The following is a 22,275-nucleotide window of genomic DNA, read 5'->3' on the forward strand; positions in this document are numbered from 1 at the left end:
AACTTTTACCATCATACCTTGCATAAAACTGACAAAGCTAATTGAATCCAAGCAGAGAAAAAGGGACTTCGGACATTCAACGGCAAATGTCGGCATTTACTAGATTCCAGTCTTTCACCGTAACGTATATAAATTCGAACAAGCGTAAAAATGACATAAAAAAAGTGAATGAAAGACGAAATTAAAATCATAAAATCTTGACATTTCGGCAATAAGGCTCCCTTTGTACGTAGCAGGCTAATTACAGGCACTATATGCCACCCGGGATTAGTTTCTAGTAGGAATTAGCCTCCATGAAATTAAGGATTTTCAATGAGCTAGTGACACATCCCCAAACTTGACTCCTTACATTTGATTTGGTATTGCCATATTTTTCAAATCATTATTAAAATTCTTGCAATTTTGACACAAATAATTACCCAAGATAATTTGCTCCGAATGCGCCTGTGTGATACCGTAATTAAAAATGCTATCAAGATGGCTTAGAAAAGACTATAAATCTCCATAAAATTGTATTTTTATATTTATGCATATACATTTTTTCTTGCCAGAGCTTTTCTAAAGGGGATTGAACTCGTCCAGCCTAAGCCCGTTCTAAAACTCTCCTATTGCGTTAATGGGAACTGTCACATCAATTACTTTGGTCTGAAAAATTTGGCCCCGGAGCGGATATATTTAACCCGTTCGTGAGCTACTATTAATATCACTGTCTAGAATTTTGAATTATCATTGTCTGTTCATTTATTCTTCTTTTATTTAGCTAATTAAGAGGTAATAAGAGTCAAATTGATTCTAGATACTATAATAATATTTCATATTAGCAGGCTGTCATTGAACTTAATCTGACTGATTCAAACTCTCAACATCACCTGGCTCAAAGTCAAAACTCAACAGCTAGCACTGTGGTGAGTCATTTTTTGATATAAAGGGTATAAAAAGAGTGATTGTTACGCGCACGTCGTAAAGCTATCCGGAGATTTATTGTGTCAAGCCTAAAAACAATATTTTGCTGTTTCATTCATTTGTTGGGTATAGGCTACTTATGCGCAGAGTATGTATGCACACTTGAATTTCTTCGAGAGCAGTCGTCATTTTCAGCTATGGAAAACACCAAAAGTTGGCAGAATTATAAAATATATAAAATTGCTCGAACGATTTCAAAATATTTCAGGTGAAAGTCAAAGCCCCCTAACATGCATAAGAAAACTAGGGGGGAGAATGTGACCCCCTTCCACACACAGAAAATAAAAATAGTAATAAGAAACAGGGTGTTTTGGTATATCTACTGGACACCAAGTGCCCAAAAGCTTCACAGAAAAATGAGAACAGTTCCTTAGACAGGTTTTCGAAGTAGCGTTTGCTTTCACGAATTGAAAACATGGTGAGTAAAAATGGTGTTTTGAAAATTTCCAAACCATGTTTTGGAAATTTCCAAATTTTCTATTATTAAATTTTCGGTACTCCTGTACTAAACGGACTCCTTTATATAAAAGAAGTTTGGAAAAATAGAGAAGGTCCGGAAACGCAGCGACGGCAGCGTACTTGTCTAAAATGTGGTGAGATTGGTTTTGGGCTGGGTCATTTCCTCCTGCGATGCCGGCGGCTTTTTCACATAAGGGGAGAAATTTTGAAAGAGGGTAATGATTGGCTACTTCGGAGGATTTTAAGTTCAGATTCACCACAGACAGTAGTCAGTGTGGTAAATTTTGCATTGAAAGGTATGAATGTTGATTAAGAGGATAGTGATTTTAGTATGTCTTCATTTTATTTATCCTTTTTCTTTTCTTTTTTGTTTTGTATATGGCTGTAAAAAAGCTTTAATAATACATTATTATTATTATAGTGCTAGTTTGGTTAATGCTATTGAAATAACATAAAATAGGATGAGTATATAATAGTTTAGAAACAAATTTGGGCTATATATTTGCACATTAGGGGGGGGGGCAAAGCACCTTATATTAAATACGTAACCTAACCTCGGTACCGTTCCCCCCCCCAAAAGCCCAAAAAACAACAGTTTGAATATCGTATGCGCAATGAAAAGTACGCTATACATTGTATTACTCTATAGCGGTGTCTTGAATTATCCCGTCAAAAACGGGTTTTTCGTGACTGGTTTCCATTGCAATATACAAAAGAGTCTGTTTAGTACAGGAATACCGAATTTTCTATGCTAAAACAAGCTAGCGTATATCCGATGAATCTTCCCTAGCACGAATTCATTCCGCATTACAGTTAACCGAGAAGGTTCGGTTGCAGCAAAGTATAATCACCTACGGAACAAGTACTGACAAAACTCTCCAAAAGTGACCCCGCGTACTTCAGCGCCTCTAGACGCAAAATGTTTTACTACTTAATCGCTCCGAGCCAAATTACTTTGCTCCGGCCAATAATTATGCTAGAGCGTGATTCAGGCGGCGAGTGACCGGGATGAATTGTGTAACTACGGTTTTTAGTTGCCAGGTTCGCATAGGTATACAGAGGGTCACTTTTTTGTGTGGAGAGGATAGGTTTTGTCAGTACTTGTTCCGTTGATTATTATACTTTGGGTTGCAGTGATCGTTTTTTTTTCGATTATATCCACGCCTCTCAGCCAACTATCATTGTTTTACAAAATCATTTATTGTGCACCCGTGATGCTGGTATGCTATACCCTGCTGTGTTCCAACACTGGAACACGTGTCCCTTAAAAAGGCAGCGTTTTCGGCAAAATCAAAACCCGGTTGGCTGCATCTCCTTCCCATAGAGAATAAAAAGTAGAGGTCGAGAGAATAAAAAGTAGAAGTGAAAAACTTCACATTTCGCTGTTAACGTGGAATCACGCTATTCTGGATTCACGTTATTGTAAAATAGAAGAATGGAATAAATAGCGAAAATATGGCTTTCGTTCGTTGTTCTATCTCTGTGTGTTTGCCCGACAGCTTTAGGGAGGAAATTTCGACCCCAGTGACATGGGGTCTGAGCTTGAGGCTGAAATGTCCTTAGGATGGTCACGCTGGCTTTCTCTGGAGGATTTGAGCCATATTCAGCTAGAACAGCCAGTGTTCACCAAGTTAAACTCAGTGATTTCATAATTGCTCCAGTTCATATTGAAATCCCTTTGATCATATAAAAATTTGGGCAATTGTCTGTTAAGCCAAACACACCTAAGAGGTAAAGTTAGGTTAACCCTAATGAAATATACCAAAAATATGATGATAATATAATACTTTAGAAGCAAAATTAGGGAAACTACGACAAAGAATTATGAAGAGCAGGCCGCGCAGAACGCATTATATTAAAACTAACTTAACCTAACCACCTCTATATATCAAATATTTAACTAAAATATTGTTACATCGTAGTTTTTCTCACTCAAAATAAGCAAATAATTGCCGATTCCGATGAGGCAAACCGGTTATTGTTAGATCTTCCACAGCGCAATTTTTGAATGTGTTTCTTTTGACAGACAAGCACCAAAATTTGTTCTAAAAAATCTCAGGCGAACCTGCTTCAGTTAATGAACTTTCTCTGGTAAAAGGTAAGAAAATCTACACATTCTGTCAATACAAGTCAGTCGGAAATCTTGACAATATCTAAATAACGCGTCTCACTTCAAAATATCAATTTCATTTAATTGTTTTTCTTGGCTTGTCTGTCATTTACGTTAACTTCATCTCAGTATTTTGTTTATTTTGTCTCGCCGCAGAAGATCTGTGGTCTCTCTCGAAAGGTTTCATGGTTCCAAAAAGTAATTTCCTATAGATTTGAGATTACGACAGGTCACTGCTTGTAAAGAAGAGGGTGAATTGCTTGTATAAAATATGAACGTTTTTTTATTGGCTGCACGATCAAAAAATCTCACCTAGTATAATAGGAAAACTAGGTGATATAATTGTTTGTACAGGAGGTGGGAAAAACTAATTTGTTTGAACGCACAATATCTTATCGTTTAACCACAAAACTCTTTACCGTGGACTTTTTGTTGACAACTAGAGGATGTGGAAAGGAAAACTCCAACGGATTGCAATTTGTGAAAAAAAAAGAAAAATATGTAATAAAATTAGCGTAAAAATAGTCAAAAACTGACCAGTTTTTTTGCATTTTAGTTGTTTTTTTCTCATTTTTTTAGTTTTTCGCATTTAGTCTTATTGTCGCTACTTTTTTTTGTGGACAATAGAAACCCACATTATGCTTGATGGGTAAATCCTAATGCTAAAGACAATATGAAATAAGTTAGAATTTATCCAATATCCTGTATATTCAAAAAATATTCGGTGTATAGTTGCCTTTACAAAAGGCAAAGGAGGAGGGAAAAGTACCTCAAGATATTATGAATTTTTTTTCATTAAATGTTAAGTACTTTCTGAATGTGTGTGCACACTTATAATATATTTAAATTGACGAATTCTAATTAAAGACAATTTGTTTTTAATATCACTATGATAATTCAAGCAAGTTGAGAGAAGAACCAAATAACGAAAGTCCTGTAAATAGTGTCAATATTGAAGCAAAAGCAGGAGGAAAGCACCAGTGGTGTCAACTGGAGGGGTGTGGGGTTCAGGCGATAGTACCTTCTAAATTTTGAAGGACACTTCTTGGGGGTATTTTCATCGAACAATGCCATTTTTGGTATTTCCATCGAAAACATTACAATCTTGTCCTCCTAGATATTGCCCCACCCCTAAGTTTTCACAAATTTACGCTACTGAATTGCATTTTGTGAGATCATAAAATTTAGAGAGTCACGGTTGGATCTTGGATGCACGTCACTGAAAATATAAACTTCTAAAATTCCCTGTGAACCCCTCTCCCTAAGAAATGAATAGAAGCGCATTAAATCAAAATTCTTTTCTGCTTCATCGAAACACCTAGTGTGAGTAACATGGGAGTTCCTACTCGCAAGCTGTCCCCTATAAATTATTACTTTGTCTTTGTCTTGTCTTTACTTTGTCTTGTCTTGTCATTACTTTGGCTTGTCTTTAATAGCTCGTCATTATTACTAGGAATTTAATCTCTTTCAACTTGATTCTACTGACATGGGAGCATTTTCTATTTTTCCACTTAGGGAAGGATGCCAAGATCTGGTAGCTTTTCTAGGCATCAAAATTTGAGAAAAATGTTATCATTGCCGCATTCTCAGAAGAATTTTCTCTTTTTAACAAATTGCTTATGAATTATTGAAACGTTTCGTGACCACCCCTAATTTCCTTCTAAGTACTGCTACCACTACTAACAACTCACCACAACACCAAGCCTCCTGAGGCCAAAACAGCTACACACGCTCCTCCTCCATCCCAATCCTTCCAAAGCCTCCCTCTTTACACCCTCCAAGAAAGGTGTGTATTTGTGTATGAGTTATGTAAATGGAAGGATATTTTGACCGGTGGCCGGCGTTTAACCCCCCCCCCCCCCCGACGATTGCCCCCCGGAAAATACACTCCCAGAAAATACCCCCGCGGAAAATCCCCCCCGTTAAAAATCCCCGTGGAAAATAAGGCTATCCAAATTTGAGAATTTTATTTGAGTTTTTTTCCGTTGGGGGAAGGCATTTTAGTACTTGTGTGTTATGCGCCACTCACTCGAGTTTACGCTGTGTAAAATTTGAGAACTCACCAGTTTTTTCGTTAGTTTCTGCGTTAATTTAGAAATAAATTTGGGCTATAGATTTGCATATTAGGGGGGGGGGGTAACGTATAGCGAGTCTGCCTGCAAAATGCGTTTGGTACAAGCATTCTGCTTATTAGATAGATAGATAGAGAAGCATATTTTAAAGCCAAATATGCTGCCATGAACATAGTAAAATAACATAAATGAAAGGCTCAAATACCATACACTTTGATCGGTGATCATCATAAAACACTTAAATGAAACACTACATTAACCTAATAATAATACTTAATATTTGGAAAAGCGGTCCATAAGTATTCGGAGTAATAAGTGCGAGCAACCTTAAACTAAGTTCTTCTCGTTCAGGCAGGAATGCAGGAGGGTCTTTAGATCTTAATTCCCTCCCCTCCCGAAAATATCCTGATTCTTCATATAATTCGGATGCGATGATTTGAAAGGCGTTATTTGCCATGTTTTTGTCGAACTTGGATTTACAACCCATGCCCTTAAACCAAACAAATCGTATCAATTGGTCGAATTTGTTTTACTCTATCTTAAGTGGCTCTCAAGATATTATAAGTCTCAGTTTTTTCTATAATGCGTTATATCTTTTCAAGCACCAAGGGCATTACCTCTAAAGGAGCGGTTAAGAGGCTAATTCCACCGCCCCGTCCCTTATATTTTTTATCCCTCTCACATTCGGAAAAATACCTTTTTGTGCATTTTCTTTGAAAAAAGCAATAAAATATACCCCACTCCAACATTTGAAGAACACATTTTTGTATCTTAACTTAAAAAAATGGAAAAAATGCCTGTCCCCTCCTATGTTTTCGTGAATTGAGAAATTGAAATTTTGATGTGAAATTCTTTTTATTGTACCTTAAAGGCCTGAAAAAAATGGACTGTCAGAAAACTCGGAATGCACCTCTTGATTTTTTCCGTCCTCCTCTAGACTTTATCTCGCAGCTGAATTCGTTTGTTGTCATTTCGCCTCGGATTCGGTAAGAATCACTCTAGATCTTGTTGTAACCATAATGGTTTATGTGCAGTATACTTTGCTCCCATATATAGAAATATGCAAGTCAGTAAGTTAGCCATTAAGTTTCACTGAGTAATACAAAATACCTGTCGGTGTTTATCAGTGAAAACCATCAAAAGATTCACAATAGCTCTTATTTGTTCTCTCAAAGGTCAAACACATATGGGGGTCCTCAGTGGTAAGATACTACTGGCCTCAGAAACGTCAATATCAATTTGCTTCTTGTCAAGTCACTGAAAACGGCTGATGTTGCAGAAATTCTGACAATTGCATTGATATTTACATCAGTCATTGAAGGACTAATGGTTTTTGCGTGGTTGGGAAGCCTGTTTGAAGATGACTAGGGAGGTCGTACCCTCATACGACAAGAAAAATTATTAAAAGTTTTCTGTTGGAAACAACTTTTGATTTCATGTGGTCATACTCTCCCCCCCCCCCATGGGCCGGTTCTTTGTTTTTTATACTCCTGGGAAAACTGCTCTGCGGTCGCTGAGCCCGGGCTGTGAAGATATATATTTTCATGGCAATATCAACATCACTTCGTCAACCGGATGGTGCTTACCTGTTTTATTAGTGTTTCTAAGATGGCAGATTTGGAAGCTAGGAATATTGACTGAATCTGACTTTTTCGACCCCTTATATAGGATGTTGACCATAGGTGCACTGAGCTAAAGAGTTATGTGATAGACCAGTTCCGGCCTAATCTCTGAATATTTTTTTGCCAGAGCCTAATCGTAGTGCTAAAGAGGGCCCAGAAGATTTGCCTCATCATCTCTACCTGCTTGTTTGATAGGCTACTTATTTTTGGGAGATGGCAAAAGATAGGAAATATTCATGGTCTCCTCCCCATTTCCACCATTGAATTTTGCAGCAGTTTGGAAAAATTTAGTTTCATTTTGATTGGCTCCCAGATTGTTTCATACGGGGGGGGCATGTAACAGAAAAGTCCTTAGGAATTATGTTTTTAAAAGTACATATTATCATATAGGTTTCCAGATTTCACAGAGAAAGGTGTCTTGACTCAAAAACTTTCTGAGGAAAAAAAAATGATTTTCCTTGTTGTTCAAGCCAAGGGACTGCAAGTTTCTTGTATAGGGTTTTCAGCCAAGGTTATTCCAATGATGTATTTTTTGTTTAGATCCGACGCCATTTGTAAGGGTTTCAGGCTATTTTTGGTTACTATGGGCCGTGTACGTCGATCACTAGGTTGCAGCTACCGCTGCAACCACGATTGAACTATGCCACTATGTATGAGAGAAGGGCATTGGCAGAAGATGAAAGAAATAATAAATTTAGCATAATCAAGAGGTTGACCACTGATGATTGCCAAATTTCCGGAACTCATCAATCTTCATTTTCCGTTCATTGTTTCTTCTCTCCTCCGTAATGATTTACGTTTGCATCAAGTTCCTGACATAAGGCTGGAAAGTATCACATTTTTGACAAGAATATTGAGCCTGGTTTTGGGCTTTATGAGGACTTGGAATTTCCTCTGCGAAAGGACGTGTGGTGGCTGTGGATGGAATTTTTGTTTTCCTAGTTTTGCCTCAGACAACTTCACACTTTTTGTTCGCATATTTTGTCCGGTAATAGTCTGAGAAATTGTCAATTGGAATAAGTTGTATTCTGCGATTTGAAAAAGGGGGAAAAAGTAAAATTCTTGAGTTATAATTTTTGCTGGGTTCTTTCGAACAAATTTTGGAAACATTTTCTGTATAAGGTTTTTACGACAGGACAAAATAATAATGGAAATAAAATATGAAAAATTTGATTTCCGATTTACATATTCTACTATACTCAAACAGGATCAGACGGTGTGAAAACAACTGCCAATATGGTTAATGAATTTTCCCCGTGATAGCAGTAGACTGACCTCCTCCTCCCTGTATAAAATTGGTAGTGTCTGAGGAAAATTGATAATATCTGTCCAGAGAATCCGGTTTTCATCAGTGGCAGACTTTAGCTTACTATTGAGTGTAGTGACTGCCGAATCAGGAATACCAGTCTAGTTTATACCTTCTTCTGAAATAAAAACCACAATAACAACATTCTGGATGTAGCATCAGGCGGTGCAAAAATTTTGCTGATTTTTTTTTTTCTTTTGTTTTAATTGGTATTATTTCGCATTTTCAAGTAACTGTTAATGGGAAATACGCAAAAAAGTATGCAATAGCCTAAGAATAGGGACTTTTCCTGGAACTTCATCTAGCATAAGTCTTCTAAAATATAGGCTAAAACTTGTTTAAAATTAGCATAAAAGTTGCCCAAAGTCCTGTTTCTATGTAGATATTTAAGCCCTTGAAATGGTGTAATCCAAAAAATATCCTGATTCTGAAGTAGAGGTGGTTTTAGGAGAGGAACAGAGGCACTTGCCCCGAGCGCAGAAATTTTAGGGATGCAAAGTTTAAAATAAATAATCTAACAGTTATAATAATTTTTTAATTTTTGAAATTTATTTTTATTGAAATAAAGTGGAGGGTGTAGTTAATAAATGAAAATAACTAATAAACTATTAATAAATTAATAAAATACAGAATAAAACATAAGAATAATTGATAAATAGTAATTAAAACAATTAATAATAATGGAATAATTCAAATAATAAAGTTAAGAAATTAAATCATAAATTAATTGATTAATAAATTGAAAATAATTTTGTTAATAATTTTCAATTTTGTTAGAATTTGGCCTTAAAATTTTGTTTGAGATAGGAGAGAAGGAGGCGCCAATCAAGATCTTGCCCCGGGCGCAATAGAGGCCAGAAATGCTACAGTTCTGAAGCAACCGCCGAAAAGCATGACTCAAATTTAATTTGACAAATATTTGCGTATGGACAATCATGTTCATTTCGCTTTTTTTAGCACTTAATTTGTCGTAATTAAGACAATGTCCATGAATAACAGAGAAAGCCATAAATTATTTTTTTCTTTCTGTTGAAAAAAATTGAGTATTTTATCTGGGGGAAGATTTACTCTCATGGAGAGGGTTCAAAATAGAAAAAAAGGCTTAATTTATGACAGTATTCTTAAACTTCTAGAAAGGAATGATTGTAATTTTACCCTAAATTTTAAATTCAGGACAAAAATAAACAACATTCTATGGCATAGCAGTGAAAAAAAAAACGGACAACGGGGTGTGAACACGACAGCCACAATATCATCCTTTTTCCTTCGATTTAGTTTTTTCTGCTGCCACTTCCTGGAGTTAGCAGATTGGGAAGCCAACCTTACATCTGCATCACATTCATCACTATAAATCTTCTATTTGGCGCTTATTATTAACATTTACATTTACTGACTTAAATTTATTTTTCTCAACTCATAGCCAACGTAAATTCATGTATCTAAAAAATATTGCTCCTCCTAAAAAGTGGATTTTTTTTTCTATGGACGAGTTGTGTATTTAATGACCGTGAAAAAGACTAAGGAATAGCTAAAAAAAAAATGGAATTTTTAATGCATAATAGGATTAGCACTTTCTCTTCCTCTTAAATCGAAACAAAGTTTCGAATTTTGTCGAAAACTCGCACAAAAAACATAATTTTAACAGCTGATAATAAATTTTCTTAGTAAAATTGTAAATCAGAAACAGCGCGTATTTTCACATATTATCTTAGATTTTTTCATGCTGTTTTTGAGGACATGTGCTCGCCAATTCTGCTAAGAAGGACTTTTCTTGCGATATTAATTATTTGTTTAGGGTTCTTAAAAAATGAAAATAATATTAATAGTAAAAAAAAAAAAAAAATTAATAGTAATAGTAAAAAATAGAGCCAATAAAAAAATACTTTAATAGTAAGGAAAAAGAGAGAAATAAAGATAAGAAAAAATAAATAAAACTATAGCCTACTTGGAAAAGCTTTTATGGCTTTTTTCATCATTTTGATTAGAAGAATTCGACTATCAAATTAATTTTGTAAACGGTTGTAGGTTTGATTTTTTTTATTCTATGAAATATTTGCTCTTACCTTCGAAGGTTTTTTTTTAATCACGGTTCTAAAAAGCGAGAGAGATCTAGAGTGAGTGAGTGAGCGAGCGAGAGAGTGAGCGAGAGAGAGAGAGAGAGAGAGAGAGAGAGAGAGAGGGGGAGGGAGAGAGGGAGAAGAAGAAGAAAAAGGAGCTGTATCTGAGGCTCTATCCTCAGACTAAAAGCGAGGTAAATAAGCAAACGTATTACAAATCACATTTTGGGACGATTTTGTATTTTATGTATATTGAATATTTTATTTATTATAATATTTCTATTTTCTATTTTGATGTTATTTGATATTTTTAGTATATTTATTATATTTTAATTTTCATATTTATAATATTGTATTTAGCAATCATATTTTCATATTAATATTTCTATTTTCTATTTTGATATTGCTTAGAATTTTTGATATATATTTATTACATTCTAATATTCATATTTTTAATATAATATTTAACAGTTCTATTTTCATTTTAATATTTCTATTTTTCATTTGGATATTACTTAGTATTTTTAATATATTTATTATATTCCAATATTCATATTTTAATATTATATTTAGCAGTTCTATTTCCATTTGATATTTAATTTTCTATTCTGATATGGTTTAATATTTTAATATGTTTATTATATTCTAATATTCATATTTTTAATGTAAATGTTTAGTATTTCCATTTCCATTTCAGTTTTAATATCACTTAATATTTTAATATATTTATTATGTTCTAATATTAGTATTTTAATATTATATTTAGCATTTTCATTTTAAAATTTATATTTTTTATTTTGATATAAATTAATATTTTTAATATGTTTATTATATCCTGAAGTAGTAAAATGATATAGTATTATTGTAAAATCTGGAGTAGTTAATGCTAAAAAAAATATTAGTTTCGCATTCTATTCATTGACTAATCCGGGGGTACAAATTTGAAATAAACACAAAATAAGAATGAACATGGAAAACGTGAGGAATTTTTGGTGGGGGCGGCCTCAAATGTCTTTGCGTAAGTGTCATCTCCCACGGAGGAAGTGAGACAAACTCTTGGAAGTAAGAACTAAAGATTTTATGCAAAACTTTTGTTTCATAATTATGTTTGTTTTTATCTCAAGTAAAATCTTCATATCTGACTCAGCATATGATTATGTGCATATCCACATTCGCGCCAAAATTGGTAATGTAAATTCATATCTCTTATATGCCCAACAATGAATAAGGAAATAGAGAACTCGTAAACAATTAACGTGACCAGAATTATCAAAAAATTGCGGCTCCAAAATTTAATGTGCGATTGTCTTGAGAAAGCAAAGGTTTAAGAAAAAAAAACGTCCTACTTATTCTTGATCAACCTTTTGTAAGTGTCAATTGAAATCTCATAGCGAAAATGAGATACTAGAATTAGAAAGTTTTATGATATTAATTACAAAAAATTTTTCGAAAAAGCAGTTTTTCAAAGAAAAGTAAAGGCCATTTTAAACTTAAGATCAGCAGATACAAATATCTGTTAAAATTCAAACTCAAAACGACCAGAAATTGCTATTAAAGCATAAATGACACCCACAACGAACAGAAATTAAATAAGCAAGCATAGCAAAAAAACACAGAATAGATATTAATATAAATGAATAATTAATTCTTAAAACGAGTGAAACTTATATTGAATATGCAAATCAAACTTGAATCGAACAAAAATCACTAAAAAAAAGAGTTTTGGTATCGCCTCCTTCTCTCACGGTAAAAGTCTAAAACCTACTGTGCCATTGGTGATTATATTACAAATATTTTCTTTGTAATGAAAATAAACATTAAAATTATATTACAAATATTTTCTTTGTAATGAAAATAAACATTAAAATTTTGAACTGACGAGCTTTCAGCAATTAATGTCACTATACATCAAATATTCAGCTTAATTTCATTAGGGTTTTCTAAGACTGTTCGAGACAAATATAGTTTCACTACAAACAAGAGTTTTGATACTGTCCCCTTCCTTAACTGTAAAAGCCAAAAGCCTACTACGTCATTGGCGCTTCACTGAAAACGAATTACGTTACAAATATTTTCTTTTCCAGTTATTACAGCATTGAACATGAAAATAAAAATAACAGTGAAATGATGATCTTTCAACAATAGAACTCATGATCTTTCAACAATTAATATCATTATATATGAAATATTCAATTTGATTTTATTTGTACTCTCCATCCATGACTGTTCAAGACACATATAGTTTTCAGTAAAGCGCCAATTCCGCAGTAGGTTTTAGACTTTTACAGTAAGATAAGGAGGAAATACCCAAACTCTTGTTTGTAGTAATCTTTGGTCGTTTCAAGCTTGATTCGCATATTCAATTTAAGTTTCACTCGTTTTATGATGTATTTATTAATTTATATTAGTATCTATTGTATGTTTGTTTGCATTTATTCTTTATTTAATTTCTGTTCGTTTTGGGTTTAATTTATACTTCAATAGCAAAATATTTTTTTTTAGTTTTAAGCTTGTTTTGGATACAATTTAAGCATTACTCGCTCTAAGATTTATTAATTCATTTATATTAGTTCTTGTATGTTGTTTTTTGCTATGACTGTTTGTTTAATTTCTGTTCGTTTTGGGTTCCATTTATTCTTTAATAGTAATTTCTGGTCGTTTTGAGTTTGAATTTTAACAGGTATTTGTATCTACTGATCTTAAGTTTTATATGACCTTTACTTTTCATTGAAAAAATTCTTTTTCAGAAATTTTTATTTAATTGATTTTTGTTCGTTTTGTTTGCAAAATGTTCCAAGTTTTTAAAAACTCCTTATTTCAAAATCATTTTTTTTTCAACATCAAACTTTCATCAAAGTATCAAAACTAGTATTAAAGTAACAATATCAAATAAAAAAAAAGCATCAAAGTAAACAAGGTATCAAAGTAACAATTAGGAACTTGCATAATTTACAGCCCTTGCACGGTAAATCGAAGTTGCCACGTAAATAACTAAATCAAATTATCAAAGTAAACAAACTATCAAAGTAACAACAAGCAAGTTCCGTAACTCAGAGTCATTTTTCCGCGGTTGGGAAGGGGAGTTCAACCCCCGAAGCTTATTTATTTGGCCTTTGAACTATTTTGAACAACATGACTATTTCAACATTTTTTGGAAAAAGGACGTGGGGGGATAGTTGCCCTCCAATTTCTTTTGCCTCTGAAAAAGTGAACTAAAACTTTTAATTTTCTATGAAATGATCCCCCTCTGAAGTTTATACGAGCACCCCTTTCGTAGCAACTATATGTGCCCCCAGGGTATAACTTACAACGCTTGCCCGGGCTTTTGGGGGTTGTGTTGACCTCAGATTTTTTGTTTTCTGATCTTTGAACTATTTTTAACAAAATGGCTATTGCAAAGTTTCTATCGGATGGATTTTAGGGAATTGGGCGTGAGGGGCTAGTGGCACTCCGATCTCTTTTGAATCTTAAAAAGTGAACTAGAACTTTCAGTTTCTCTATGAAATGAGCCCTCTTTGAAGTCCATACGAGCACCTCTTCCATAAGAACCATACATGCCCCCCGGGTATAACTTGCAATACCTGTCCCAGGCTCTGGGGGGGGGGGTGTCAACTCCAGAGTTTTGTTATCTGATTTTTTAACTAATTTTAACAAAATGGCTATAACGAAATTTTTATTGGTTGGATTTGGGGAGAAAAGGGCGTAGGGGCGGCCAATTGCCCTCCAATATCTTTTGACTCTTAAAAAGTGAACGAGAACTTTCAAATTACTACAAAATGAGTCCCCTCTGAAGTTTATACAAGCATCCCTTCCACAAGAACCATATATGCTCCCAGGGCATAAATTGCAACGCCTACCCCCAGGCTCTGGGGGGTTGTGTCTACCACTAAGTTGTTGTTAATGATTGAACTAATTTTAACAAAATGGCTATCTCAAAACTTTATCGGGTAGGTTTTGGGAAAAAGGGCATTGCCCTCCGATATCTTTTACCTATCGAAAAGTGAGCTAGATGAGTTAATTTCCTATGAAATGAGCTCCCTCTGAACTTAATACGAGCACCAATTTCATAAGAACCATATATGCATTCAGGACATAACTTACAACACCTGCCCTCGGACTCCGGGGGGGGGGGAGGGTTGCCGACTTCGGAGTTTTTGTTATCTGATCTTTGAACTATTTTAACAAATGACTATTTCGAAATTTTTATCAGATGCATTTTGTGAAGAAAGAACATAGGGGGGGGGGGGCTAGTTGCCCACTGATCACTTTTGACTCTGAAAAAGGGCACTAGGACTCGCAATTTCTAATCGAATAAGCCCCCTCCGAATTTTATACGGCCGCCCCTTCCATATGAAGTGCCCTTGGGGGAAATTGATAAATAAATAGTAAAACATTCAAGCCTTATGGCCTTGACTCTCTGTAAAAAGGGAACTAGACCTTTCAATTTTCAATCATTTGAGGCCCCTCTGAAGTGTTTACGACCACCTCTTCCAAAAACGCCTTATATGTCCCCTGGACATAAGTCACAACCCTTACCCCGGGCTTGGGGGGGGGGGTATTTTGAAACCGAGTAGTTCGTCATCTGATCTTTGGACTATTTCAAACAAACTGGCTATCTCGAAATTTTGATCGGATGTATTTGGGGAAAAGAGGGTGTGTGTGCGTGGGGGGGGGTTTAGATGCCCTCTGGTGACTTTTGGCTCATAAAAAGATAACTAGAACTTTCAATTTCCAATCAAATGGGTCACTTCTGAAGTTTTTACAACCACCCCTTACATGAACACTTATATGCCCCTTGGCATAACTTGAAACACTTGCCCCAGGGCTCTGGGGGTTGTTTCGACCCCGGAGTTTTTGTTATCTTACTTCTGAACTATTTCTAACAAAATGGCTATCTCAAAATTTTTATCTGATGGGTTTGGGGGAAAAGGGCTTGGGAGAGGCTAGTTGCCCTCCGATCCCTTTTGACCCTTAAAAAGTGAACTAGAATTTTCAGTTTCCAATTAAATAAGCCCCCTCTGAAGTTTATGCGAGGACCCCTTCCATAAGAACCATATATGCCCCCAAGGCATAACTTACAACGCTTGCTCCCGGGCCCTGGGGGGGGGGTATCGACCGCGGTGTTTTGTTATCTTATTTTTGAACTATTTTTCACAAAATGGTTATCTCAAAATTTTTATCGGATGCATTTGGGGAAAAAAGATGTCAGGACGTGGGTGGCTTGTTGCCCTCCAATCACTTTCGACTCTCAAAAAGGGTACTAGAACTTTCGATTTCCAATTGAATGAGTCTCCTCCGAAGTTTCTACAACCATCTCTTCCGTATGAACTGCCTCTGGGAAAAAGATAAATAAATAATAAAACATTGAAGGATTATGGCCTTTTCTATAGGCAATGCTGTAGCGTTGCCTCTGGCAATAATTTAAAGCAATATTCCTTCATCATTCCGTATGATGGCTTTAGGGCAGTGGTTTCAAGAAAGTAAAATTTCTTAAATCAACTCGTCCCGGGTATAAGCGACCTTTTCCCTTAGACAGCCATGTATGAAGGATTATTTTGTAGGGGGGGGGGCACAAAATTTACGAAAACGGAACAAACAGACTAATCATAAATGAAAAGTACTTGACAACAGGCACTTACACACCAATCTTTTTTGTGGGAAGTTGACATATCTTCCAGAAAAGGTCCGAAATTAGGCGATTCATTTGGAATAAAAAAGAGATTTAAAAAAATCGCACAAGTCTTAACAGCATATGTTGAGATTATTCTACCTCTGGGTTTTCCCCCATATTTCGCATTTTCTTTTATTATGGGCGAAGATGGTCACGGTCCCAAAAGCCTGTCTCCTCTGCACATATTCCTACAAAAATTAGACGAACAATAGTGAAAGCAACAAGATCTGAGGTCAATGGTAAAGAATACGGCATTGAATTTTACAATCCCTACCGGTGGTGCTGATCTCCGCATCATGGCCTTCAGCCAGGAAGTACAACGGTGGCTGGGGGTAAGCCATCCAGTGCTTTCGCACACCCTACCTGTTTTTTAGAGTTTGGTCGACTCTGGCTGAGCTTACAGAGCCACGCCACTGACCCCCGTTCAAATCAAATAACCAGCGACACCAGGAATCGAACCCTGCCCTCTCGGACAATGGGTCTCAAGTCAAACGCGCTAATCACTCAGCTAGAACGGCTCATCTTAGGGTGGACCAAATGTAGCCCTCTTCCTTTGTACTTACCTGAAAAAATAAAGGAATGCTCGTGAAAGCATCAACATTCCAACATCAGCAACATCAACAACATCAACATCAACAACATTCAGCATCAACGTCCAACATTCCCTCCCCCATGGACGCACAGATGGATCTGGATCATGGATCACAGAAGCAGATCCAGATCCAGATCCATCATGGAGCACAGAAGCATCAACATTCCAACATCAGCAACATCAACAACATCAACATCAACAGTATTCAGCATCAACGTCCAACATTCCCTCCCCCATGGACGCACAGATGGATCTGCTTGAGCCCCCATATTTCAAGAAGGAAGTTTTTTTTAAATAAAAAGAATAAGCAAATTATGTGATAATTGCTCATGTGGAAAATATTACAAAACTTAATAGATTATGGAAGGGAGGGTCGATTTTTAAGTACCCTAGTCGCAAGGGGGGAAGGAGAATTATAATATTGTAATATTCATATATTTAGTATTATATTTAGCATTTCCATTTCCATTTTAATGTTCCTATTTTCTATTTTGATATTACTTAATATTTTTTATATATTTATTATATTCTAATTCATATCTTTAATATTATATTTAGCATTTCGATTTTCATTTAATATTTCTATTTGTAAAACACATTCTCTCATGTACAATACAAGTAGTGACTTTCTATATATTTACAATATCGTTATCTAATGTAATTTTTAATATAAATTTACTATGTTGCATATGTTTGAAATAATGATCGTTAGAAAAATGTTTCTTTTTTTTAGCGCTCATGAAAGATGCTAAAAGCTCGACAGTATCCCAAAATAAAAAGGTAGATTTAAAACTGATAGAACCACTAATATATTTAAAAAAACGTAAAAGAATTTAGGAAATTCTATTTCGTTAAAATTCAGTGGCTTAAGACCACGTCGGTTAAGGTCTTTTTCACTCGTTTTATAAACGCACATTTAGTCCAAAAATCACAGCAAAGGGTCGGTATCCTGCTGAAAATAAACCTCTTGAGTGTGAGCTCTATTAGAAAGTTTTTTTTTTGCAAAACATCCCTGAAAATAAAATAAAATACCCCTCCCCCGAACAAAAATCCTGGGTAATCCCCCCCCCCCCAAAAAAAAAATAGAAAAAAATCACAAGATTACATTTTAATCGGCGGCAGTAATTCAAAAGGCGATATCATATACAGTTTATCTTTTACGGTAGAATTGGTAAGCTCACTACGGTAAATAATTGGTAAATCACTACGTTTTAGGTAAATAATTGGTAAATAATGGTAAATAATTGGTAAATCACTACGTTTTAGGTTCTATAGTTGTTATTGACGAACAATTTTTTTAATCACTTTTGTGCTCAATTCCTTGAAGCAATAAAGTTTAAAGAATAGAATATAAAAGATGTAAAAACAAATATGTGTGCTGTGTATGACAGACATAGAAAAACCCCGACTGAAATATAAATGATGGTCAATGTGGGGTACATTTTCACTAATCTATGTCAATTCAATTTATTTATAACCTGTCAAAAAAAGGACGCAAAGCCCCTAAATGACAGAGTACAACATAAGGGGAAAAAAGGAGAAAAAAAGAAAAACGAAAAATTGTTGTTATTGACTAATAATTTTTAGCACAATAAAGCTTTTTCTTATACAAAATTAATAAAATTTTTATTAATTTTATTAATTCCCGAAACAACCAGCCAGTCACTAAAATGAAAACAGTTACATAATATTATTCGGTTGCCTGAAGGCAAGGGAGTATTTGTTGCAATGTATATATTACCGTGACTGTCCGAAATTTCTGAACATTCACTCATTTCACCGGTGAATGACCGAAATACCTTTTTTCTTCCTTGGATTAAGTCAGCGTTGCCAGTCATTTTTTTTAATTTAATGCAAGGTTTGATGATGACAGGCTAGGTTATCTTAGGCTAGTTTTTTTTTAACCCATTTCTGATATTTACAACCAAATTTGACCTAATCTAACCTAAACCAACATAACCTAACTTTTACCATCATAGCTTGCATAAGACTGAATAAGATGACTCGCAAAGCTAATTAAATCCACGCAGAGAAAAAAAAAATTCGGACATTCACGGTAACATATCGGCTGTGGCAAACCAAAAGGCGGTAGGCCCAAGGGACATGTTCTCGAACAATGAGTTTTATCCCTATAGAACACGGTCGATCGATTGATCTATTCAGAATGTACGTATCTCCTTTCGTTCCCAAGATATTCAAAGCTTTGTGATCCGTTAAAAAGGCGTTATGTGCATTTTTCGGGCTGTCTTGCAGGCCAAAAGGAGTTAAGTTCACCGACGGGCAAGTCCTGCACTTATCTTCTTTTGGGCTGCCGTGGATACCAGTAAAACAAGTTTTTAAGTTGTCACTTAGCGCCTTTTGGTCTTCCACGTCGAGATTTTTTCGTCACTTTCATTACTATCTGAAGAAAAGAAGAAAACTAGACTATGATTGCAAAATGAACAGAGGAAAGCGCCTTTTAACTGCAGATGGAAGAAGCTCATGCAAGATTCCAGGGAAAATACTCGCGTCAGGGAGCTTTGCATCAGTGACTTTCGCGAGTGGAAAAACGAAAAGTCCTCCAAAAAGAAGAAAGATAACCAACCAGTGGTGCTACAGAAAATAGTTGAAGTTGTGTTCGTAAAGGTGAATCCTCTATGTTTTATCGTGAGGGTTTTGATCAGGAGCTGTCTCTTACGATTTCCTTACAGTTGCAGCGAAGAAAGAACTTGGTAAAGGATTGCCAAAGTCTCTGCAACAATCGAGGGGAATAAATGCCTCGAAAAAAGGTGACATCATGACCAAGCTGGTACCACACATGAGAGACCAGAGATCCAGAGAGTTCTGGAAAAAGATACCAACGGAGGACAAAGCATCAGCTGATCTCACTTTTGAGGGATGTGAAGAACAAGATGGACTATAATGATGCTTGCTTTTTGAGTTCCTAAAAGTTTAATTGAAGTCTAATGTTGTTCCTGTTTTCTGGTCAGTTTCCAAATAACCGAACAATCCTTTTATACGTTCTTTTACATTAAAATAGTTGAAGTTATGATTCTGAGAATGCAATGCATAGGAGAAGTTTCTGCACGATTTTGACCCCTACTTTCTGCGTTTCACAGGCGTGGGGGGCATCAGAGAGGGTAGTTTTCAACATGATCAATTCAGTGAGTAAGAAAAAAATGTCAGTAAAAAAGTTTAATAGCTAAAAACCTTGTCAAAAATTTAATTTTTTTTCGCATTTAAATTTAGAAGGCAAAATGGCATATACCTCATTTCGGTCTACCGAAAAACACGACAAAAGAAGATAAGTGACAAAAGTGCCAAAAGTAAATGGAAATTTGGATTTTTGAAAGCACCACGTGATTCAGCACAAAAAGTTACGTCTGCTCATGTTCAGAAATGATTTCCAGCAGCTTATTTTCCTTGTTTTAAATTGGGTTATTTGTTTAAAACGTTTTTCGCGTCTCCTGAAAAATTTACAAAATGTCACTTACCGCCTTTTGGTTTACCACAGCCGATATATACACAGTTAATAACCAATAGGTTTCCGGGTAGCATATCCTACACTTTTTTGTCCTTTTTTACCTACTGTCTGACAGGGTCATTGTCTAGTTTTGATACTGAATGCACACACTTCCAGCTATTTTGGTATTTGAGACCAGTGGTGTCAATTTGTGAAATTTTAAGGGGGGAATATATTTGTCAGAATTTAGGAGGGGGGCAAGTTTGTCGTTTTTTCCAATGAAAATACCCCACAAAAGGTTATTTCTCAAAATCTGGAGGGGGCACATGCTTCCCCTGCCCTCCTCCCCCCCGCAATTGGCACCACTATTTGAGATACTATTTTAATTGGGTGGATTACAAATACCAACTTTGAAAAAAAGTGTGACAAAACGCCTTTTGGATTACCACAGCAGAAAAGCAACCGGTTTTAGTAAAATTACAGGAATATGACCTCGTTGGTTTAATATCCTAGGTTATATTTCTATGGCTTGCTCGAGCTTATATTTTATTGTTGTGGTTTAAAAAAAGACAAACATCGTTTAAATGAATTAGTACCAATTTAAGGAGTACTTTCTGTTTATGCAATCTAAAATATATGGTTTTGAATACATAAACACCTCATTTGCATTTTGAACCAGGAGGTAGTTTTAAAATTTTTATCTCATTAAGCGCTTGATTACACTGTAAAACATAATTTAAACGATCGGAATTTTTCAAACAGCCGGAGTTTCTACGCAATCATTTTAGTCAGTTCAGGTAAAAAAAAAAAAAAAAAAAAATTCAAGGTGCCTATTAGTTTCATGCATTTTTTTTTAAAGTGAAGTAAACAATCAGTAGCTTACCCAGGGGGTAAGCGTGTTCACCTGTCACCAGCCACATCCTCTTTCGGAGCGGCGTTTAGATATATTTCATGAAGGGTGAGCCCACGTACGTCTATAGGGAAGAGGAGGAAACTGACGTTGCCCCTCGGAGGCTGAGGATCTTACTTATACCTCTGCGAATAATATCTGCTTTGTATGAATACCAAAATTAATGGATTCGACATGAGTTACAGCAGAGAGGTTTCTGGAGAAGCGTATCTTTTAAGTATACGTTATTTCAGTGGTCTTAAATTAGCATGTTTAGAACGGTTTTTCCGAAATTGTCTAACCTCATTATGACTCGAAAATTAATTTATTTTAATAACATTGAAAATTTTTTATTTTTTCGCTCCATATTTAAAAATTGTGCTGTTGTCTAGCTTCATTTTTCACAAATATGGAGAATGGCATTTCAGTTAAAAAAAAAAGAAAAGGTTAAAGCCGATCTCCATCTTGGCTATTTCAGCAAATCTGCTAATGTACATTCACTGGAACCCTTTCAGTCTCCATTATATCATTTTCAGCAAGATTGCCATTCCTGTCGCAGTAAAAAAGACCCAGCAACAGAAAAGTCAGTTTACGGCCCTATAAGCCATCAATGACTCAGGAGTATCTTCATTTGTTTATTATTTTATTTACTTTTTGGTGGCCACTTCTCTACGCGTAGCAAGATAGGTAATGTTCCTGATTTTTGGATGGCAGCGGCGAATCCAGGGCTCTTCTCGTGACTCTCATTGAGTGAACCTCTTGCGTTGAGGATTCCCCATTCTCAGAAGAGGAAAGATTCATGTGGTGGAAGAAATAACAAATTTGTTTTAATGCGTAGAATAAATTAAGATAATGTTCGTTGATAATTATTTTTTACATGATACAAATTACTGGACCTTTCCCGGATGTCGAGGGGGGAAAGTGAAAAATGTTCCTCGGTAGCCTATCCAATAGAGTAGCGAATAGTTAGTAAATATAGATTGGTGAGAGGAGTGTAGTCTCTAAGAACCATTATTGCTCTTGGAGATTGAGTCCTTAAAAATAGTTATTTGGTTGTTAATTTCGATGAGTAAGGAAAGTGGAACCTCCCGT

At 35.3% G+C, this 22,275-nt stretch overlaps 1 protein-coding gene across 3 annotated transcripts in view; it reads left to right on the top strand.

The window, feature by feature from the left end:
• The window catches only part of LOC148952434 (rho GTPase-activating protein 7-like), a 238,533-nt gene that overhangs the window by 71,997 nt on the left and 144,261 nt on the right, over positions 1-22,275 (top strand). The window contains exon 4 of one of the 3 annotated variants that reach the window (XM_089089878.1): positions 822-905. The exons of 1 other annotated variant lie outside the window; for it this stretch is intronic. In XM_089089878.1, the coding sequence (XP_088946004.1) occupies positions 822-905 (84 nt within the window). The remainder of the gene's footprint in view (positions 1-821; positions 906-22,275) is intronic. One more of the 3 variants, XM_089089879.1, reaches the window with a different exon arrangement.

Source organism: Artemia sp. Qi Xiang Cuo, chromosome 5, assembly GCF_049724085.1.
Source record: "Artemia sp. Qi Xiang Cuo chromosome 5, ASM4972408v1, whole genome shotgun sequence".
Taxonomy (NCBI): Eukaryota; Metazoa; Arthropoda; class Branchiopoda; order Anostraca; family Artemiidae; genus Artemia; species Artemia sp. Qi Xiang Cuo.